This window comes from Hyla sarda, chromosome 7 (genome assembly GCF_029499605.1).
Source record: "Hyla sarda isolate aHylSar1 chromosome 7, aHylSar1.hap1, whole genome shotgun sequence".
NCBI lineage: Eukaryota > Metazoa > Chordata > Amphibia > Anura > Hylidae > Hyla > Hyla sarda.
Window position 1 is genome coordinate 142,525,574 of NC_079195.1, and position 22,018 is coordinate 142,547,591.

The 22,018-nt window shown below is 40.5% G+C and overlaps 1 protein-coding gene across 3 annotated transcripts in view; it reads left to right on the plus strand.

Moving 5' to 3' along the window:
- The window catches only part of PARG (poly(ADP-ribose) glycohydrolase), a 173,886-nt gene that overhangs the window by 68,945 nt on the left and 82,923 nt on the right, over window positions 1-22,018 (plus strand). For all 3 annotated transcript variants that reach the window (XM_056530918.1, XM_056530917.1, XM_056530919.1), the window contains 2 exons: window positions 4,098-4,190; window positions 14,743-14,897. In XM_056530918.1, coding sequence (XP_056386893.1) covers window positions 4,098-4,190; window positions 14,743-14,897 — 248 coding nt within the window. The remainder of the gene's footprint in view (window positions 1-4,097; window positions 4,191-14,742; window positions 14,898-22,018) is intronic.

The following is a 22,018-nucleotide window of genomic DNA, read 5'->3' on the forward strand; positions in this document are numbered from 1 at the left end:
AGGAAATGCATATAGATGTAAAAGGGACCTGGCTACAATGCCAGGCACAATTTCTACCAAATGTTTTTGAGCTTTGCAAATGAAGGCTCCTCCAACTCAAGTTTTGTGCTAGGCTGTTTTGATGACTGCATTGAGGCTAAATCTCCATGGTCTTACTACCATGGTCTTACTAGCGGAAGAAAGTTAAGGGCAGGTGAATAGTTAATATCATGGCTGTATGACTCTTGCCTTCAGTTGAATTTTATTTTTGACAGTTTGAATGTACAACTCTGTTGTTGAAGCCATGTTTTCTATCAGTAGCTAAAAGCGTTACAGTCGATAGAAACATCTTTTTTCCATTTAATACTTCCTTAAAAATGAAGCATTTTTCTAATATACTTCATTAAAAAATGTTATTGATAAAGATGTGAAATAAAAACATGACCACTAAGGGGTCTCTGTCTCATTAATTTTGAAAACGAACCCTGGATAAGGGACCAAAATTCTGATGGGAGCGGGGTGTGGTTTTCTCTCTGCTCTGTTCACTCAGTACAGTGTATAATCCAGCTTTCAACTGTGTGAGGAGAACACCTGTGAGATCCAGACAAGAGTCAGACAGCTTGCAGCCTCTTCAGTTGAGAAGCATTTAGGCAATATGCTTTGCAAATGTTAATATGTTTGTGCAGACCTCATGACAAGAGAGAGAGGAGGGGGAGGAGAGGAGCTCATCATGCTCCAGGGGAAACGCCCCAGCCTCTGAGAGAAATTCAGAAGACTGATCACAGATATACATAGATCATAAGGTATTTTACATATTAACACATGCATATTATGTAAATCATAAAAATATAAACTTTTGTTTCATATATGCTCAACATGACTCCACAAGCAGGAGTGTAGAAATAAAAAATAAAATAAAAAACACAATCTACTTGTCCCTCGTGAAAATCCACTTGTCATAGCAGACAAAATAATTTCAACCAAAATAGTATGTACATAAGGTCTTTATTGTTTTCTGCACTTTTGTTTTTTCCTCCTCGCCCTATAATAGCAATAACTCTTATTTTTCCATCTAGACTCATATGAGGCTTGTTTTTTTGTGACACCAATTGTACTTTGTAAGGACACCTTTCATTTTTCCATAACTTATTGTCACATCTCGGCAGGGAAAGAGTGGCCACTATTCTCGTCCACTCCCCCTATCCCTGCCTACTTACTTACCCGCCCTAAGTAGTTGGCCATTAACCACGGTGATGGTCCCTACTTACAATAAGTGAGGGCAGTCCAGTCAAAATAATAATAAACTATAATGCAGACAGAGGTTGGTACACAGGATGGAATCAGTCAGACTAACAGAAAAATAATTGAACATACAATAAGTCGCTGTCCACTGTCCGGGTCGATACCAAGAGGTTACAGATAAGCCAATTCGCAAAGCCAGGAGAAGAGTCAGAGAGCAGAGCCAAAGGGTCAAAATGCCAGATGTAACAGATACAATATCAATGCTAGCTAGGAGTACACAGCTCTATAGCAGATAAGGATTGGGAGTAGACTGCCAGCTTATATGGAGCCAGAACAGGTGCTCCAATCAAGGGAAGCTGAGCAGTCCAGAGAGCTGGGCATAGCCCAAAACAGAGAGAGCTGTCAGAACCGTTTAACCTCACAGGTTCTGACACTTATGTTCTGAAACAAATATATAAGGGACGAGTATTTTCCTCAGGGAGAGGCACCACTTACGGTGTAAAACGGAGATTCAAAAAGGCAATTAGCACTCAGTGGGATTTTTGGGTAAGTATGGGTCCTCTTCCCTTTTGGGGAGAACTCTGACTTGGCATAAATCCCAATCAGCTTCTGAGACTTTGAAGCCAGAGCTGATGAGGGGGCATATATATATTTTATATATATATATACCGTATATATATATATATATATATATATATATATATATATATATATATATATATACAATTTGTGAGGTGAAATAGAAAAAAAACTGCAAATTTTGGGGTTTTCTTTTTTTTCGCCGTTCACCTTGTGATCAAACTTACATATTATTTTGATACTTAAGGTCAGCCTAATTACACCAATACCAAATTTATTTAGTTTCCGTCATGTTTTACTAATAAATTTTTTTTTTTTACTTTTGAAATTTATTTTTTTTTCATTCATGACCCCTATAACCTTTTTATTTTTCTGAAAACTGGGCTGTATGAGGGCTCATTTTTGGGCCATAATCTGCTGTTTGTATCGGTACCATTTTGGTATTGTTCGGACTTTTTGAAAATTTTTTACTTCATTTTTTTTCTGGGATATGATGTTATAAACATAGAAATGCAATTCTGTGATTTGGAATATATTGACCGTATGGGACATAAAATTTAATTTTTCAATAGTTCAGACTATTACGCACGCGCCAATACCAAATATGTTTATTTTTATGTTTACATTTTTTTTATATGGAAAATATGGAAGGGGTTAATGGGTGTTTTTTAAAACTTTTATTAAACTTTAATTTTCTTTTAAATACACTTTATTGATCTGTGTTCATTTGGTTGAGTCTTCTCAAGGCAGGCTCAATCAAATGCAGATCCAAGGGGGCAGACATGGATGCAGAGGCCACTAGACCAACAGTGATGGTTATAAGATCCCTTTAGGTGCCACGGTCAACTTTGACAGCAGCAATCTAAAAGGTTAATAGCCACCCGCATGCCGGGCTATTAGCGGCAGCCCCTGGGTACTGAAATCAGCTGGGGGCCGCCGGGTATGGAGCGGGCTCAAGTCAGGAGCTCGCTCCATACACACTGAGTGCCGGTGTGAGGTGCAGACTTGCTTCCCATGCAAGTCTGCATCCTCTCCTGCACCTCACACCGGCATTATAAAAATAAATGGGAAAGTTGGTCTGCCCCTGCTTGCCCGATACAGGGCTAAATCTATGAAAAATTCACCTGCCCGGCGCCCGGAACTACATGTCCCGTGTGTCGGGCGATAGGAATTCCACATCCCTGCCACAAGGCATCCCAGATGATTTGCTTAAAACTTGGACCCCATAGCCCACATATACAGCCTTTGAAAATCCAGGCACTTAGTTTGTACAGGGAGAGGAGAGCTGCAAAATGCTAGTTTTGTGCTAGGCTGTTTTGATGACTGCATTGGGGCTAAATAGTCTTCCTAGCAGAAGAAAGTTAAGGGCAGGCTATATGAATCTTACCTTCAGGTTACAGTTGTCATTTAGCTCTGCAATGCTAAACTACAAAGAAAGAGACCAATTAATTTGTGGCAGACTTACTTAGATTTGGGGGAAAAGAATGAAGTCCAATTCCCCCCTCCGGGTTCGCCCGTATTATGCTGGTCACTCCGATATAACTTGGTTATCAAAGAAGGGAACTCGCCAGGCTCTTGTTAAAATTTTATTGAAAATACAGCGACGTGTTTCTGCGGTTATTAAGCACCTTCTTCCTCAGGCATATCTTGCAAGATAATAACCTTTGTACATATCCATAAAATAGTTATCGTTAAAGGGGTACTCTGGTGGAAAAGTTTTTAATTTTTTTTAATTTTTTTTAATCAACTGGTGCTAGAGAGTTAAACAGATTTGTAAATTACTCCTATTAATCAATCTTAATCCTTCCAGTACTTAGTGGCTGTATACTACAGAGGAAATAATTTTCTTTTGGATTTCTTTTTTTTTCTGTCCACAGTGCTCTGCTGACACCACCTCTATCCATGGCAGGAACTGTCCAGAGCAGAAGAAAATCCCCAAAGCAAACAAATGCTGCTCTGGACAGTTCCTAAAATGGACAGAGTTGTCAGCAGAGAGCACTGGCACCAGTACCCCTTTAATGCTCTCTCCTGTCTATGCTTATCATTAGCGTCCCACACTGGGCTAGGGTAACGTCCTTTCTGTTCGCTGTCGCATCTAATGACATATGCATTCCAATGATTACCACTTCCTCTCAGTACACGGATATCCAGACGTGCGTTCCAACTGTGGAGCGTCTACAAATACTGAGTTTTAATTTTATTTTTGGAGAATTAGGCAAAGGTTTTGTGTACTAAATTAAGGAATATTGTTATTGTAAAAATGCCCTACGCTTCATTTCTGCCTTATCTCTCTGCAGGCTCTTGATGATGAGGAGCGTACGCATCTTTTCAGATCGATTCTTCCTGATATGGTTTCATTGGCTCTTAAGCTTCCTAAACTCTGTACACAGGTAAGACATTAAAGCTCCCAAGCAGAGATTTGTGTAGTAGCTATGCTGTGAAGTGTTTTCTCCATCAATGTTTTTGTACCTCTGACTAGGAGTTGTTAGGTAAACCTATACAAATTCTTAGCAGCGAGTACAGTTGACAGATTTCCCCTAAAAGCTGTCTGCTCTATTTCCTGCAAGAGCTGCGGACACCGTCAGATAGCTTTTACATAGTTAGTATGGGTGAAAAAAGACATACGTCCATCAAGTTCAACCAAGGAATTGAAGGGAAGGGTTATGATATAAAAGCAAACTGTACCTTTCCAGAAGCTTATGGTGGCTATGAAACTTTCTTAACTAGGTGTCAAGAAGGTGGGGAAAAGATGCTTAAGTGCCACAGCCTAGCATACCTCCTTGCTCGCCTTCTCCTCCCAGCTTCTCCTTAATTAATATAATGAGCTCTGTAAGTCAGTCAAGGAGAGGCTGGGAGGTGAGGGCTAGTGAGGAGGCATGTCAGTCTTTGGCACTTGAGCAGCTCAACTTGCCTCCTTGACACTTGGGCTCCCCCAACATCCGTCACACTGCCTTGTACTAACAGCAGTGTGAAAGAAGCCTAATGGTTTCTGCAGCTCATAGCAGCAAATTGAGTTCACAGACTCCCTGTTTAAAGGGGTTATGTGGAGATTAAAAAGACTGTTAGGCGTGCCATGAGAAAAAATAAAAGAAGACCTACCTCTGTCCCCTGGGGCACCCATTGTGATGACATGCAGTCCCCCACAACTCCAGCTATTTCCTACTTCCAAGACAAGCTCTTCACTTCAGTGACTGCCCGCTCAGCTAATCACTGCAGCAGCCCCCAGCTGTCACTGCAGTGAAGAGCTTGTCTCAGTAGTAGTTTTGGGGGACCATGTAATGTCACAGCAGGAGCCCCTGAGGACAAGGTAGGCAAATATGTGTTTTTTGTCACTGACATGAAGTTTTGTATCCAGATGCGCTGTTAAACATTTTAAATCGAAATCATGACTGTGTGAATCCCCTAGCCAGCTTTCCCTCAGCTACCCACTTTGGCGTGATCTAGTGCAGGGCAGCACCAATGGCAAAGCACAATAAAGGAAGAGTTTGTCCAGTGCAGACCGTGTAGTCTTTAGTAGTTTATTGTTTAAAAACCGACATCAGGACAAAGAAAGTCATGTGGTGCGTTTCAAACAACATACACTCTTACTCATACATGGATACATGTATGACTAAGGGTGTATGCTGACACCTAAAACGTGTCACATGACTTTCTTTGTCCTGATGTCCATTTTTAATCAATAAACTACTGAAGACTACATACGGTAGTCTGCTTTGGACAATCTCTTCCGTTATTATATTATGACTGTTTCCATAATTCCTATAGAATTGTATAGAGTCATGTTATGCAGCCCGGTCTGCCAGTCTATACAAATTCTTCACTGAGATGACACTGGTCAGAGGGAAGAAAGAATCTAGATCCTTATTCTAGTGATCAGTAGTGGTCTTCCCATGTTCTAATATTTTTTGGCTATTCTTTGGATAGATAAAAAAACGACAGAAAACACATTTACTAAATAGACTTTTCATTGAATGACTTACTCCACCAAAATGTGTCTTGCTTTTAAAGTGACATTAAAGGGGTACTCCGGTGAAAAACATTTTTTTTTTTTTTTTTTTTTTTTTTTTTTTTTTAATCAACTGGTGCCAGAAAGTTAAACAGATTTGTAAATCACTTCTATTAAAAAATCTTAATCCTTCCTGTACTTATTAGTTTCTGAATACTACAGTGGAAATTCTTTTCCGTTTGAAACACAGAGCTGTCTGCTGACATCTCTGTCCATTTTAGGAACTGTCCAAAGTAAAAGGAAATCCCTATTGCTAACATATGCTGTTCTGGACAGTTCCTAAAATGGACAGAGATGTCAGCAGAGAGCACTGTGGTCATGATGTCAGCAGACAGCTCTGTGTTTCAAAAAGAAAAGAATTTCCGCTGTAGTATTCAGCAGCTAATAAGTACAGGAAGGATTCCGATTTTTTAATAGAAGTAATTTGCAAATCTGTTTAACTTTCTGGCACCAATTGATTTAAAAAAAAAAAAAGAAAAAGAAAAAGTTTTTCACCGGTGTACCCCTTTAACGACACATGACGTTCTCATACGTCTCCATTTCCGAGTCCTTAAGGACACATGACGTATGAGAACGTCATGTGTTTTACCGGCCCGGCCCCCCGCAACCATCTGGAGCGGAGCCGGTGCCTGATGCCTGCTGAAATCGTTCAGCAGGCATCGGGGCATATCGCCCAGGGGCATGACCCCTCATGTCGGCGATGGCTGCAGATCGCTGGACAATTCAGTCCAGCGATCTGCAGCGATTCTGGGTCAATCGGGTCTCCAGTGACCCGGTGACCCGGAATTATTGGCTGATCGGGGCCGTCAGAGACGGCCCCGAACAGCCATAGCCAGCAGGGGTGAGGTGGCACTGGTGCCACCTCACGATCGCTCTGATTCGCCGGCCGGAATACCGGCCGACCAATCAGGGCGCCTGCTGCGGGTGTCACTCCCGCAACCTGCTCCGCCCCTCTTCCGGAGGACGTGAGCGGGTGTTGGGATCGGGGCCCCAGGAGCGGCGGCGGCGACGACGACGACGAGGGACTGACCTGATGCGGCTCGATCGTTGGAGGTGAGTGACTGCCTCCTGCTGTTGCTTAGCAACAGCTCCCAGCATGCAAAAAGGGCATGCTGGGAGCTGTAGTTATGCAACAGCAGGAGGCAGACCACCACAACTCCCAGCATTCCCTTATGGGCATGCTGGGACTTGTAGTTTTGCAACAGCTGGAGGCACATTCTTTCTATGGAAAAGTGTACCTTCAGCTGTTGTATAACTACAACTCCCAGCTTGCACAATCAGTTAAAGTGCATGCTGGGAGTTGTAGTGGTGCATCTGGTGGTTGCATAACTACAACTCCCAGCATGCCCGTTGGCTGTCGGTGACTGCTGAGAGTTGTAGTTTTGCAACAGCTGAAGGCACACTGAGTTAAGTAGCAAACCAGTGTGTCTCCAGCTGTTGCATAACTACAATCCCCAGCATCCCCAGCCAAAGTAGTATGCCTCCAGTGTAGTTAACTATATGGAGATCATATATGAAGCCGCAGTCACTTTAGTGCCATTACTTTTTAGAGATCTATGATATCCTAATTATATAGCACAGGCACTTTTGTTTGCATGCTGCTGATTGTATTTATATTATGCCTCCAGCTGTTGCATAACTACAAGACCCAGCATGCCCTTCCACTGTCCGTACATGCTGGGGGTTGTAGCTTTTGCAACAGCTGAAGGCACACTGGTTGCAAAACACTGAGTTTGTTACCAAACTCGGTGTTTCACAACCAGTGTGCCTCCAGCTGTTGCAAAACTACAACTCCCAGCATGCACTGATAGACCGTACATACTGGGAGTTGTAGTTTTGCAACAGCTGGATGTTTCTCCCCCCCAATGTGAATGTACAGGGTACACTCACATGGGCGGAGGATTACAGTAAGTATCCGGCTGCAAGTTTGAGCTGCGGCAAAATTTCTGCCGCAGCTCAAACTGATAGACCGTACATGCTGGGAGTTGTAGTTTTGCAACAGCTGGATGCCCCCCCAATGTGAACGTACAGGGTACACTCACATGGGTGGAGGATTACAGTAAGTATCCGGCTGCAAGTTTGAGCTGCGTCAAATTTTCTGCCGCAGCTCAAACTGCCAGCGAGAAACTACTGTGAACCCCCGCCCGTGTGACTGTACCCTAAAAACACTACACTACACTAACACAAAATAAAATAAAAAGTAAAAAACACTACATATACACATACCCCTATACAACCCCCCTCCCCAATAAAAATGAAAAACCTCTGGTATGCCACTGTTTCCAAAACGGATCCTCCAGCTGTTGCAAAACAACTACTCCCAGTATTGCCAGATAGCCGTTGACTGTCTAGGCATGCTGGGAGTTTTACAACAGCTGGAGGCACCCTGTTTGGGAATCACTGGTGTAGAATACCCCTATGTCCACCCCTATGCAAGTCCCTAATTTAGGCCTCAAATGCGCATGGCGCTCCCACTTCGGAGCCCTGTCGTATTTCAAGGCAACAGTTTAGGACCACATATGGGGTATCGCCGTACTCGGGAGAAATTGCCTAACAAATTTTGGGGGGTATTTTCTGCTATTACCCTTTTTAAAAATGTAAAATTTTTGGGAAACCAAGCATTTTAGGTAAAAAAAATATATATTTTTTTACATATGCAAAAGTCGTGAAACACCTGTAGGGTATTAAGGTTCAAATTACCCCTTGTTACGTTCCCCGAGGGGTCTAGTTTCCAAAATGGTATGCCATGTGGTTTTTTGTTGCTGTCCTGGCACCATAGGGGCTTCCTAAATGCGGCATGCCCCCAGAGCAAAATTTGCTTTCAAAAAGCCAAATGTGACTCCTTCTCTTCTGAGACCTGTAGTGCGCCAGCAGAGCACTTTTCACCCCCATATAGGGTGTTTTCTGAATCGGGAGAAATTGGGCTTCAAATTTTGGGGGGTATTTTCTGCTATTACCCTTTTTAAAAATGTAAAATTTTTGGGAAACCAAGCATTTTAGGTAAAAAATATATATATTTTTTTTACATATGCAAAAGTCGTGAATCACCTGTGGGGTATTAAGGTTCACTTTACCCCTTGTTACGTTCCCTGAGTGGTCTAGTTTCCAAAATGGTATGCCATGTGTTTTTTTTTTTTTTGCTGTCCTGGCACCATAGGGGCTTCCTAAATGCGGCATGCCCCCCCAAAAACCATTTGTCGCTCCTTCCCTTCTGAGCCCTCTACTGCGCCCGCTGAACAATTAACATAGACATATGAGGTATGTGCTTACTCGAGAGAAATTGGGTTTCAAATACAAGTAAAAATGTTCTCCTTTTTACCCCTTGCAAAAATTGGGTCTACAAGAACATGCGAGTGTAAAAAATGAAGATTTTGAATTTTCTCCTTCACTTTGCTGCTATTCCTGTGAAACACCTAAAGGGTTAATACACATACTGAATGTCATTTTGAATACTTTGGGGGGTGTAATTTTTATAATGGGGTCTTTTATGGGGTATTTCTAATATGAAGACCCTTCAAATCCACTTCAAAACTGAACTGGTCCCTGAAAAATAGTGAGTTTGAAAATTTTGTGAAAAATTTAAAAATTGCTGCTGAACTTTGAAGCCCTCTGGTGTCTTCCAAAAGTAAAAACTCATCAATTTTATGATGCAAACATAAAGTAGACATATTGTATATGTGAACCCAAAAAATATATATTTGGAATATCCATTTTCCTTACAAGCAGAGAGCTTCAAAGTTAGAAAAATGCAAAATTTTCATTTTTTTCATCAAATTTGGGGATTTTTCACCAAGAAAGGATGCAAGTTACCATAAAATTTTACCACTAAGTTAAAGTAGAATATGTCACGAAAAAACTGTCTCGGAATCAGAATGATAACTAAAACCATTCCAGAGTTATTAATGTTTAAAGTGACAGTGGTCAGAATTGCAAAAAACGCTCCAGTCCTTAAGGTGTAAAATGGCCTGGTACTTAAGGGGTTAATGCTTGTACATATGAACATGAGAACACTGCTAAAATGTCTAAGGCTGGGTTCACACCACATTTTTGCAATGCAGTTCCCGCATCAGGTTTTTGATGAAAAACTGATTCCTCAAAGCCGCACTAAACTGTATCAAAACGTGTGTACAAATTTTAACCCGTTTAAGGTTAAAAACCGTATACAGTTTGATAAAATGTCCGGTTGCATTTGTTTTTAAGGAAAAAAAGTACATGTCGTTAACTTTTCACTCCATTATGAATAAAGTTTCACTTGTTTTGAAGGAAAAAAAGATGGTGAAAACTGGATGGAACCGTTGACTCCCATGTTAAGAAAAAAAATTACCATTTCCATACGGTTTTTCACCCGGACCAAAAACAGTGGTAGGCTATGGTTTTGGATACGGGGAAAAAAACTGACAAAACCGTACAAGATGCAAAACGGACACAACCGGATGCATCATTTGGCACAATGGAGAGTCAATGAATACGGTTTTCGATATGGTCCCGTACAGTTTTCACATTGAAAACGTATATGGGAACTGTATTGCAAAAATGTGGCGTGAACCCAGCTTAATACTACTTCCTAGACCAGTGGTCTTCAACCTGCGGACCTCCGGATGTTTCAAAACTACAACTCCCAGCATGCCCGGACAGCCGATGGCTGTCCGGGCATGCTGGGAGTTGTAGTTTTGAAACATCTGGAGGTCCGCAGGTTGAAGACCCGATCCTAGTCCAAGTGTACGTTTTCCTTGTATACATGTGTCTGCGTTCCATACAGTGTTATGATGCTGAATTCCGGCTTCATAGTAAGTAAACTGTTTCATCCCCCTGCTGTGATAGCCCTAGGTAGTCATCACTTCATTTCCATTCTTCACTATCGCCTCCACTTCTGTTCATATACATATTGTATTATGTAAATCAATTCTGTCTTAATAAGGGGAGAACATACCAATGAAAAGTTTGAAAACCACTTGGCAGCGATGAATTCCGAGATCGCCGTCCGGTTCTCATGGCTGACACAAGCTAATGAAGCATAAGACTCCAGTTATTGCTGGAGTTACTGTCTTGTCAATAGAACCGTCTGCTGGTTTCTCAGTTTGTTGTGGATTTCATTCTGACACAAAGAAAATATCCATCCCTTAGGAATCGTGTGTTAAAATAGGGACTTTAGTAACACGGGAAAATGCAATAAACATCCAGAATACTAGATGCTTTCAGGAGTCTGTATAAAAGCTTATAGGGAAACAGAAGTAAGTTTAGGTACTTTAGTGGGACTTGTATGGATCATTGAATGGAGTCTTAACCAGTTGAAATATCATATGAAAGTGGTTCCGTCTATAGTCATGTTGCCCTGCCCCCGAACCATGCACCGAAGGGCTCTCTCATTACAACTATCCATGTTTTACTCTAAACCACACAGACTCTTTAGGGAACTGCATAAAAGACAATTTCACAACACTCTCTTGTCACTTTTATGTACACAGTCAGTAAAATTACACACGGGTTGGAAGAAGCCATTTTCCTTGTTCTTGCATAGCATATAAGCCAACAAACTAGACAATACTGTTTGTGCCAACCTATAGTCTTATGATGGTCTATACACTTGTATTTATACTTCTTTGAGTTGAACTATATGCAATACAATTCCACGCTCGCGTGGACGGTGCAGTAAAATGAAGATCTTTACATGTATTGAACACTCATCATTGTCAACCTGGAAAACCATGTTAACATCAGTACTGTGAGCATATTAAAATGAATGGTTAGGTTCTTGAATATCCGTTTAGTTATCTGCATCCAATGGTGCCTGTCCGTGGTTGGGTATAATTAGACACTAAGTAAACTGTTAGTCTAAGATGTAGATGTGCTGGAAGCAGGAAAAATGGGAGAGTAAAAGGAATTGAATTACTTTGACTAGAGCCAAATTTGGATTGCTTGATGACTTGGTCAGGAGCATATCCAATCCATCTGTCATCTGTGGAATGTCTGCCCCAGCGCCACCTCACAAGTTATTGAACAGAACTTCTGTTAACATCTTGGTGCCAGATACCAATGGACACCTTCAGTAGTCGTAACTCCTCCTTAGGTTAGACCTGTTTTAACAGTATAAGTAAAGTATGTTTATCTGGGCGGTCCTTGTTAATAGTTGACAGGACTGCCTACTTGACTACTTAGCCTAGAATGAACAGATTTACATAAGGAATTGACCAGTTATCTTGGCACTATTCTCACAAACATATCAATTATTCTTCTCACTAGCCCCTGGTCTATGATATGCTTTCTGCGTATTGAACTGTATCACTGTGACTGTGTGTGTGTTTTTTTTTAGTTTTTAATTACAGCTGTGTGGACGATGTAGCCTTTTTAAACATGAGTGGCTTTGAATTGCTGCCACTGTTTTACCTTTTATCTCTCTGGATTACCACTTGCCTCCTCATGGTGGCGCCCTTGCCTTCAGTATTGCTTGCTAGTTTCATTCCTTCATTTCCCTATGAAGTCACACTGGAGTTGAAGGTGGGGGATTTCAAACAAAACTTGTTGGCTGGAGAAATTACTGTAATATTTTCAGCACAACAATTAGTTAGAAATGTGTAGCACATAACTATACTGGGTTACAGGCTTACCAGACGACAGCTATCTCATCATGTTACACTTATGGAAGTCCAGTGTCTGTGTGCTCGGCCTGGCGGCCACTGTTCACTTCTGGATGACAAAATAGTGGCACGGCGGGTTTGATATTACTCTGTATGACTAGACCTTCGTGAATGAGATCTGAGGGTGAATGGGATACTGGTGCTGTGTGCCCTGCATGGCTTGGGCATAATATTTTTCTACATTACACACTGGAGACTGACACACATGAAGAGCACTGTGTAAATTTGTAATAAAAAAAAAAGGTGCAATTGCAATCAACATTGTGTAGAAGAGCTACTGTCCCCAGGCGTAGCTTACTGTACATATGTCAGTGCATCATAGTACTACGTGAGGCCTACATCTCAAGCAGATGGAGTAGACTACACAAGAAGCAATTACTATTTAGCCTTATCTGTGTGCTAGTAAATGGAGACAAATGGGTGGGTCAATTAGGTGTAATGAGAGCAGATAACGTGCAATGATAGTGAATTCTAAACACTATTGATCTGCCCCATTTTATCCCCTTCACTTTGATACTGAAAGATGAGCAGAAACATCAGTGCTACAGATAAACTGCTTATTTGTTATTTGAACTCTAAACTTTATATATTTAGATGTTGAGTTTTTACTTACAGATCCTTAAATATATCCGCATGTTATAATATTGTGTCCTGATTCTATAATGCACTTTTTCTTTTTTATATAACTCTACCTATTAGGCTAGGTTTCTACACAGGCTTTTTTTCTGGCTTTTTTTTGCCACCGCAGTTTTTAAACCAAAGCCAGAAGTATATTTAAAAGGAATGGGAGAAATAAAAGAGGGACCTCTACTTGTCTTCTCTACGGGATCCACTTCTGAGTTGCCATCAGAGTTGCTGACTTCCTCAATTGGATATTTCTGACATGAAGCTTGTGTATCCACCATCTGAAATGCACGACTAGCTCCAAAAGTTTAAAGGGAATCTGTGGGGTGGTTTCTGCAGCCAACCTGAGAGCATGGTATAGAGAAACAAGCTGAACTCTCATATATAGGTTAATGTGATTTGGAGCATGAGTAAATCCTAAGAGTCCTGCTTATTAGCCCTACACAGGATAATTGACTGTTTTTCCTTTTGTTGTTGTGTATGGAGACAGTTGTCAATCATCCTGTGTCACTGGGATTAACAGGACTCTTTGGCCAGGTTCATACTACGTAATTTCTGACCGGAATTCTGCTTCCGGTGTAGCAGAATCATATTGCTGTCAATGGGATTCCGCTGCACAGCGCACACTACTGGATTTCAGGGGCGGACGTTCCACTGCTAAAATTCTGCCGCAAAAAGAATGAAATTGTTCATTCTTCTGTCCGAATCCTGTCCACAAACATTGCCGTCTAAATGTATGGGGAGATTCGCAGTGTGAACCAGGCCTTAGGCTAGGTTCAGACTACGGAATTTCTGGGCAGAATTTCTGCCGGAGATTGAGCCGGCGGCACTAGGACCGAGCAGATTGCATTCCTGCCCCCATAGACTGCAATGCATTTCTGGGTGGATCTTTTGGGAGATCTGCTCAGAAATGTATTGCCATCTATGGGGACGGCAATGCAGACCGCACGGTCCTAGTGCCACCGTCTCGCTCTCCGCCAGAAATTCTGCCCAGAAATTCCACAGTGTGAACCTAGCCTTACTGTCTCTTCTAGGAGTCCTGCTTTTTTACGGAGAAATCCTTCTTTAAATGATATAAACTTGCATTTTAGCTTCTGTAGCTCCCATGTATGCTTTTCTTAGGGCAACAATAATTACCTGACTGGTTCACTTAAAGCACTTTACTTAGCACCAGGGCATCTTCAGTATTTTGTCTAAAGCACAAATTTGTGTCTTGAGCAGTTTTTTTTGGCATTAGGCGATGTCTCCACAGTTTTTCCAGCCATTTGCTTTTTGGTCTGGTTTTATTCAGCTGTTTCTGGCTCAATACTGTGTGGGTGTAAATTTTGCCTTAATAAATATGAAAAAATATTTACTGTGTTCTAAAGAGGAATAGGAAGTAATTGTGATTGGTTTCTTCTGATATGATTTGAGGTTTATAGCTCGGGTCTTGATTTTCCAATCTGATCAATAACTCCAAGGCCTTCTATTATTTTTATTGATTGTGTATCTGCAGTGTGTCAGGCCGAGCCCCTTTAACCGGTCAGCGAGGATAAATGACTTCAGTGTAATGGTGCTGTTGATTTAAGGACCAGCTAAAAATATCAAATTACTCTTGCTTTAATTTGTTCAATTCAATAACCTGCTTATGTTATTCCACATTGTTAAATTCATTATTGCCTCTTGTTTTTGCTGCAGCCCATTCCACTGCTGAAGAAAAGAATGAATCACTCAATCACTATGTCACAGGAACAGATATCTTGTCTGCTAGCCAATGCTTTCTTCTGCACCTTCCCACGCAGAAATGCCAAAAAGTCAGAGTACTCAACTTACCCAGACATCAACTTCAACAGGTAGATCTGTCCTTACGAAGTGCCGTAAATATGTACCAATGCATATCCAGTTATTGTTTACATAGCTTATTGCATAGATGTGCTTCTGGATACACTGTATGTGGGTGGATTTTACTGCTGCAAAATTTCAGTGGACTTTCGGTGTATATTCTAGCAATTTATAGTACAATACAATATATGTGGATGGGTTTTGAAAATCCACATTTTTGGATTATTCTGCAGGCAGGGTCACCATAGAAATAAATAGCAGTGTGTAAAATATATATATATAGTGTGTGTGTGTGTGTGTGTATGTATATATATATATGTATGTATGTATGTATATATATATATATATATATATATATATATATATATATATTTATGTATATGTTACCGAGTGTTCCTACCTCAGTGTAGATATACGCCCTTTGTGTTCTAATCTAAATAGGTATGGTATGACTATGGGGAGTAACATGCACATCATTGACAGATGTTAAGTATGGATAGAACAAGTCTTTGTATGCTTGACCAAAGTACATTCACAATAAACCCAAAAGCGCCTGAAGGTCATATCAAGTTCAACCTAAAACCCTACATGCAATTTCAATAGGAAGAAGCGAGCCACCGACAGACACCTAATGGAAGGTTAATGCTTGGAAAAATAAAAGGATTAGGCATTAAAATTCAGTGTGCCAGGTCGCAACATTCCTATACACACTAGGCAGTCAACCTGTCTTGTCAAATTTCTCTGTAATGTCTATGGAGGCCTTAGTGCTAGGGTCACACGTGCCGTCTTTTGCTGAATATTTGCTGCTTCCTGTTGATAGCAAAATCAGCTGCAGCAAAAGAGACATTTCAGCCCCTAAAAATATATGCCTTATCCACAAGATAGGTGATTAGTATCTGACCCGATCTCTGGTCCCCCCCACATTCTCAAAACATGGAACCTGACTCTCCATGCTGAATAAAGCAGTGGATCCTTACATGCTCCATTTATTCAACAAATAAAATAGTTAGTGTAGCGGCTTCAGCCAAACTCTGTACAAAGTATAGGGAATCCAGTGCTAAATAGAGTATTAAAATCATACATGACACCTTTAACACTAGACCTGACCCGTGTTTTCCCGAAAAATAGGAATGTTGACGTTAGTACACATATTTTTTTTTTTTTTATTGGGTTACTTGATCATACTGTGCTGTTCCCTGCACTACTCAACTAGGCCAGGTGTTAATGGGATATGGAATTATAGGTATAAAACTTTTAGGTTCTATTCAGACTTTACATTTTTGTTACATTTTCAACATGCTTTTTTGTTTTGACTGTTAATCTATTGAGAGACATGGGTGTTCCCCAATCAAAGCAGAGATAAGCATATTTAAAAATGCAACAAAAATTCACGGTGTGAACACAGCCTAAATGTTGGTTCTTGATATTCCTAGGGGACAGCCAGGTATAGATGGGATAAGCATTTAAAGAAGATGCTCCTGATTGCATTTTGTTCAACTTGATCTGGACGAATCATTGTGACATTGCTCCCCAATCTGTATATAATAATGGTTGTGTGAGCTACACCTTTTACCAATCGGAATGTGTGTGTCTGTCCTTCTGTTGAGGTTTTTAAGACCTTCAATGAAGTTTGGCATGTTAACACTGTGGGCTTACCATCAGCCACATTTAGTAGTAGGGTCACAAGTGCCGTATTTTGCTGCATATTTGCACCTGTGTATTTACCTACCCATTGAAGTCAATGGGTAGCTAAATATGCAGCTGGTTTTGCTATCCATTGTCTTCAATGGGTAGGAAAATTACGCAGCAGCAAACATGCAGCACAATATGGCACATGTGACCTTACCCTTAAATGGGTACTCCGGTGGAAAACTTTTTTATTTTTAAATCAACTGGTGCCAGAAAGTTAAACAGATTTGTAAATTACTTCTATAAAATAATCTTAATCCTTCCAGTACTTATTACATGCTGAATACTACAGAGGAAATTATTTTCTCTTTGAACACAGAGCTCTCTGCTGAATCACGAGTACAGTGCTCTCTGCTCACATCTCTGTCCATTTTAAGAACTGTCCAGAGTAGGAGAAAAGTAGGAGAAAATCCCCATAGCAAACATATGCTGCTCTGGACAGTTCCTAAAATGGACAGAGATGTCAGCAGAGAGCACTGTGCTCGTGATTTAAGCAGAGAGCACTGTGTTCCAAAAAGAAAATAATTTCCTCTGTAGTATTCAGCAGCTAATAAGTACTGGAAGGATTAAGATTTTTTAATAGAAGTAATTTACAAATCTGTTTAACTTTCTGACACCAGTTGATGAAGAAAAAATCTTTTTCCACCGGAGTACCCCTTTAAGGAAAATAAATAAATAAATAACCTCAGAGAACACATCAAGACTCAAGATACTACATCATGATTTCTTACAAAAGGCAACTTCCCTCTGTGCAATGAATAGAACTGTGTCTGTTGTCACAGTAAACGTTGCATTGGTAACAACATATGAACATTTATTAATATGCTGTTTCTTCGACTTTTGTTCAGACCAGCAATAGGAATTAATGTCATTGTGTTGATTTAGGGCATTAGAAATGTAATGAACTTATAGATTTTACTGCACCACGCCTACAATACTGGAGCCGCTTCAATGCTTTACCTAGTAATAAAATGTCAGAGTGATTTATAGGAGGCGTGGCTCAAGCAGCAGTGGAATATGCCTTAAAATAATGCTGGAAGTCCCTGGGACCCAGATAATAATGAGGGAAATGTAGTTCTGGAGACCTCATCTACAAAAGGATATTAATAGATAGGCAACAAAAATTGTGGAAGGTCTTAAGCTTTAAATGTATCAAAAAAAAATTAAAGAATTAAATCTATATAGTCTGGATGAAAGAAGGGAGGCTACATAATCGAAACCTTTTAATATGTTAAAGGGTTAAATGAGGTTCAGGAGGGAAGTTTTTTTTTAATAAAAAACTGTACGCAATAAGAAGCAAGCACAATCTGAGGTTCGCTGGGGAAGACTGAGCAAACAGGTGGCCTGGATGAGTGGAACGGCTGAGCTTTTCACCACCTATCTGGAGAGATGAATCAGTGGCGTTTTAAAGAAGACTAACCCTTAAATGGACAGAGTTAATATGTATGATGGGTGGAAGCTTTTAAGTGACATCTCATGCCATTTTATAAGGTTCTCTAGATGGCATAGGGTCTCTTACTTAGACTTTTAGCGCAGACGAGTGATGTTTATGAACTCCTATCCACAGGGTTTGGAAACGCCTGTATTCAGGATCAGTGACTATGTTTGGACCATTTCCAAGTATACTTTTATTGACCCAAAAATGTGGTGTGCTGCACTTTCAAGTCCCTATAAATACACACACACATGCAGGAAATGATGGCCTTCAATGTAAGTCTGTGGGGCCCATCTTATGTAGAAGGGCATTGCTCAAGCAAAAAAGTTGAAAATCCATATTTATTTAGAGGAACTGGGAGTAGACCGTAACATTTTCTTTTGTTGTGTCTATCCTTGGGTATTTCTTTCATGTGTATTGTTATCTTGAACCTTTTGATAAGGGAACCAGTAAACTCTCTCTCTGTACAATGCCATCTCAAGTCTGTATGCTCCATGATTATCAGTTAGCCATTTAGATGGTAAGCAATGTCACCTTTTTATAGGTTTTTCTGACTTATAGCAAATCACTTTCCACCATCTACTTGACGCTTTTATAGGTTGTCTGATGGGTCCTATTGCTTCCCTATTTCAACACCAGCCATAAAGTACTGTGCCAAAGGATATTCTACTAATGACCATTTCCCATAGCTTACCACATTTCTTTTCCCCATTCGATGCTGAGCCTCTGCCGGGTGAAGGGTTGGGCTACTATCAGAATCCAAACAGTCTTGTTTCGACATCTTCCTTCATTGAGTTAAATGTTACAGCTTCTAAGGTTGGGGATCTGTGACCTTTTGTTCTGTCTGCACTCCTGTATTCTGCATGGCTAAATATCTATTAAAAGATCTCTGATTTGATTAACATCGATTTGCCGGGAAGATGGAAGGCAGAAGATAAACAGTCCCTCCCTTGGCTGGCAGTCGGGATGCCTGCATCTGTCTCCCTGTTTAATTGTAGCAAGGTTACGTGGCAGCTTGACAGAACCTCTTACAAGAAGAGAGAAATAAATATAAAAGAGATCTGACTCGCTGGAGGAAAAATCTTTCCTGCAAGTAATTTGTCAATGACTTAATTTGGAAAGAAGCATTGCCATGCGGCTCCATTTATTCAGCAGCATCCCATAAATGAAGAAATTCAGACATTGTGAATTTTTTCAATTATAATTCCATCAAGGCAGCTGCTTCTTCTGCCTTTATTCTGTGGGTGTTTATACAAGTACTAGGTATTGTAGTGGTATGGGTGAAGAGGGGTGAAAAGCCATAAAACAACCCACCGTAGCAAGTATTCCCCTCAGAAATGTTATACTGTCACTTTTCTTTCTGTGATGTCTGTTCATTGGTTCACTGGCTCATATGGAAATTATGGTATCTCTCAATTGATGCACATTCATAACATGATTCTCCCGTTCCACCACATCCCAAAAGTGCTCTATTGGATTGAGATATGGTGACTGTGAAGGCCATTGGAGTACAGTAAACATATTGTCAAGTTCAAGAAACCAATGAGAGGTAATGTGAGCTTTATGACATGGGCAATTATCCTGCTGGAATTAGCCATCAGGACAAAGGTACACTGTGGGCAGAACTGAATGGGCATGGTCCGCAAAAATACTCAGGCTGTCAAGTTTAAACAAAGCTCCGTTTGGTACTAAGATGCCCAAAGTGTGCTAAGAAAATGTCCCCCACACCATGAAACCAAAGCTGCCAGCCTGAACCATTGAGGCAGGATGGATCCATACTTTTATGTTGTTTACACTAAATTCTGACCTTGCCATATGAACGGCTGGAATAACCAGACCAGGCACCATTCTTCTTGTCTTCCATCGTCCAGTTTTGGTGTGCCTGTGAAAATTGTAGCTTCAGTTTCCTGTTCTTAGCTGACAGAAGTGGCACCCGGTGCGGTATTCTGCTGCTGTAACTCATCTGCTTCAAGGTTCAACATGTTGTGCCTTTAGAGATGGCATTCTGCATACCTTGGTTGTAACTAGTGGTAATTTAGGTTCTGTCATCTTGAACCAATCTGCCCATTCTCCTATGACATCAACAAGGCATTTTTGTCCACACAAATGCTGCTCACTGAATATTTTCTGTGTTTTAGACCATTCTCTGTAAACCATGGAGATAGCTGTGCATGAAATCCCAAACAGCAGTTTGTAAAATACTCTGACCAGCCCGTCTGGTCAAAGTTGAAAGTAACCTAAATCCATTTTAGGTTTGAACTTTAGCAAGTTGTCTTGACCATGTCTACATGACTAAATGCATGAGTTGCTGCCATGTGATTGGCTGATAGGCTATTTGTGCTAACAAGCAATTAAACAGGTGTACTTAACCTGTTAACGACCAAGGACGTGTATACACATCCTTGTGCCGTTAAAAAAGAATGGCATGGGCTCCTGACTTGATCCCGCTGCATACTGGGTGTCCAACACCTGATTCCTGTAGCTGAGGGACACCGCTGATAGCTGACATGCGGCAATCGCCGCGGACTGCTATTAACCCTTTAGATTGCCGCTGTCAAAGCTGACAGCGGCATCTAAAGGGACCTTTACACAGTCCCTGGTGGTCCAGTGTGGTGATCATGGGGGGAGACATCCACTGCTAAGGTAGACAGAGGGATTATCCTGTTGATGCTGCAGCTCTGTAATTGATAGAGCCTGGCTGGACCAGGCTTTATCAATAGAGCACAGAGCACACAGATCAATGTAGTTCTATGGAACTTAAGTGATCTGTATGAGGAATCTAATGATTCCTCCTAAAAGAGGACTAATAAAGTGTAATAAATGTGAAAAAACACCCATTATTATTCCATATTAAAAGTTCAAATCACCCCCTTTTCCCAAATGCCATATTAAAAAATATGTAAACATAATAAAAATATATGTGGTATCACCGCGAACTATAAAAATATGACGTTAATTAAACTGCAGGTCAATGGTATATACATTTAAAGATATCAAAGCCCAAAATTATGTATTTTTGGTCACTTTGTATACCCTTGAAAATGTCTAAAAAGTGATAAAAAAATTCCCATCAAAACAAAAATGGTACCAATAAAAAAGCGGCAGATCACAGCGCAAAAATGAGCCATCACACATCCTCATATACAGAAAAATAAAGTTATAGGGGTCAGAAGAGGACATTTTTTAACAGAAGTATAACTAAATAAAACCTATATAAGTTGGGTATCATTTTAATCGTTTTGCCCCACAAACGTTTTTTTCTGGTTTTGCCGTAGATTTTGTGGTAAAATTATTGATCTCATTACAAGGTAAAATTGGTGGCGCAAAAAACAAGCCCTCATCTGGGTCTGTAGGTGGAAAATTGAAAGTTATGATTTTTAGACGGTGAGGAGGAAAAAAACAAAACTGGAAAAAAAAACTGTGGTCTCTAAGGGGTTAATTAAGTGGTTAGTGAATTTATATGCTTTGGAATAGACTATTTATTGATGTATACAGGACCTTGTGATTTAGTTTTATTTTTATATTCTCTATACCTACTCCTTTTTATTAGTTTAATTTCTCTCTTTTTTATTTTTTTATATATGTGTAATAAAGTTTACATTCATGACATGATAAGGCGTGTTTTGAAGGTTATTTAAAGGAAATCTACCATCAGTTTCAACTACACTAACCTGTCGGTACAGATAAGTAGTTCAGGTGACACTGATGACAACCATACTTACCTGATCCCGTCGGCACTGGAACGGAAGATAGCAGGAGAACCGGAGCACAGAACAGGATGTATGGTTGTCAGCAGTGTCACCTGCACTACCTGTTTGTACTGGCAGGTTAGTGCAGGTGACTGATGACAGATTTCCTTTAATATTGTGTTGGGGCTTCCAGAGTCACCAATTATTGTAGGGGGGTACCCCTGTTTTCCTGTTGACGGGTCCGCTTAAAATTTAGAAGGATCTAAAATAAGAGAATCCCTTTAAATAGCTGACAGCAGACTGTTGACAGAGCAATATA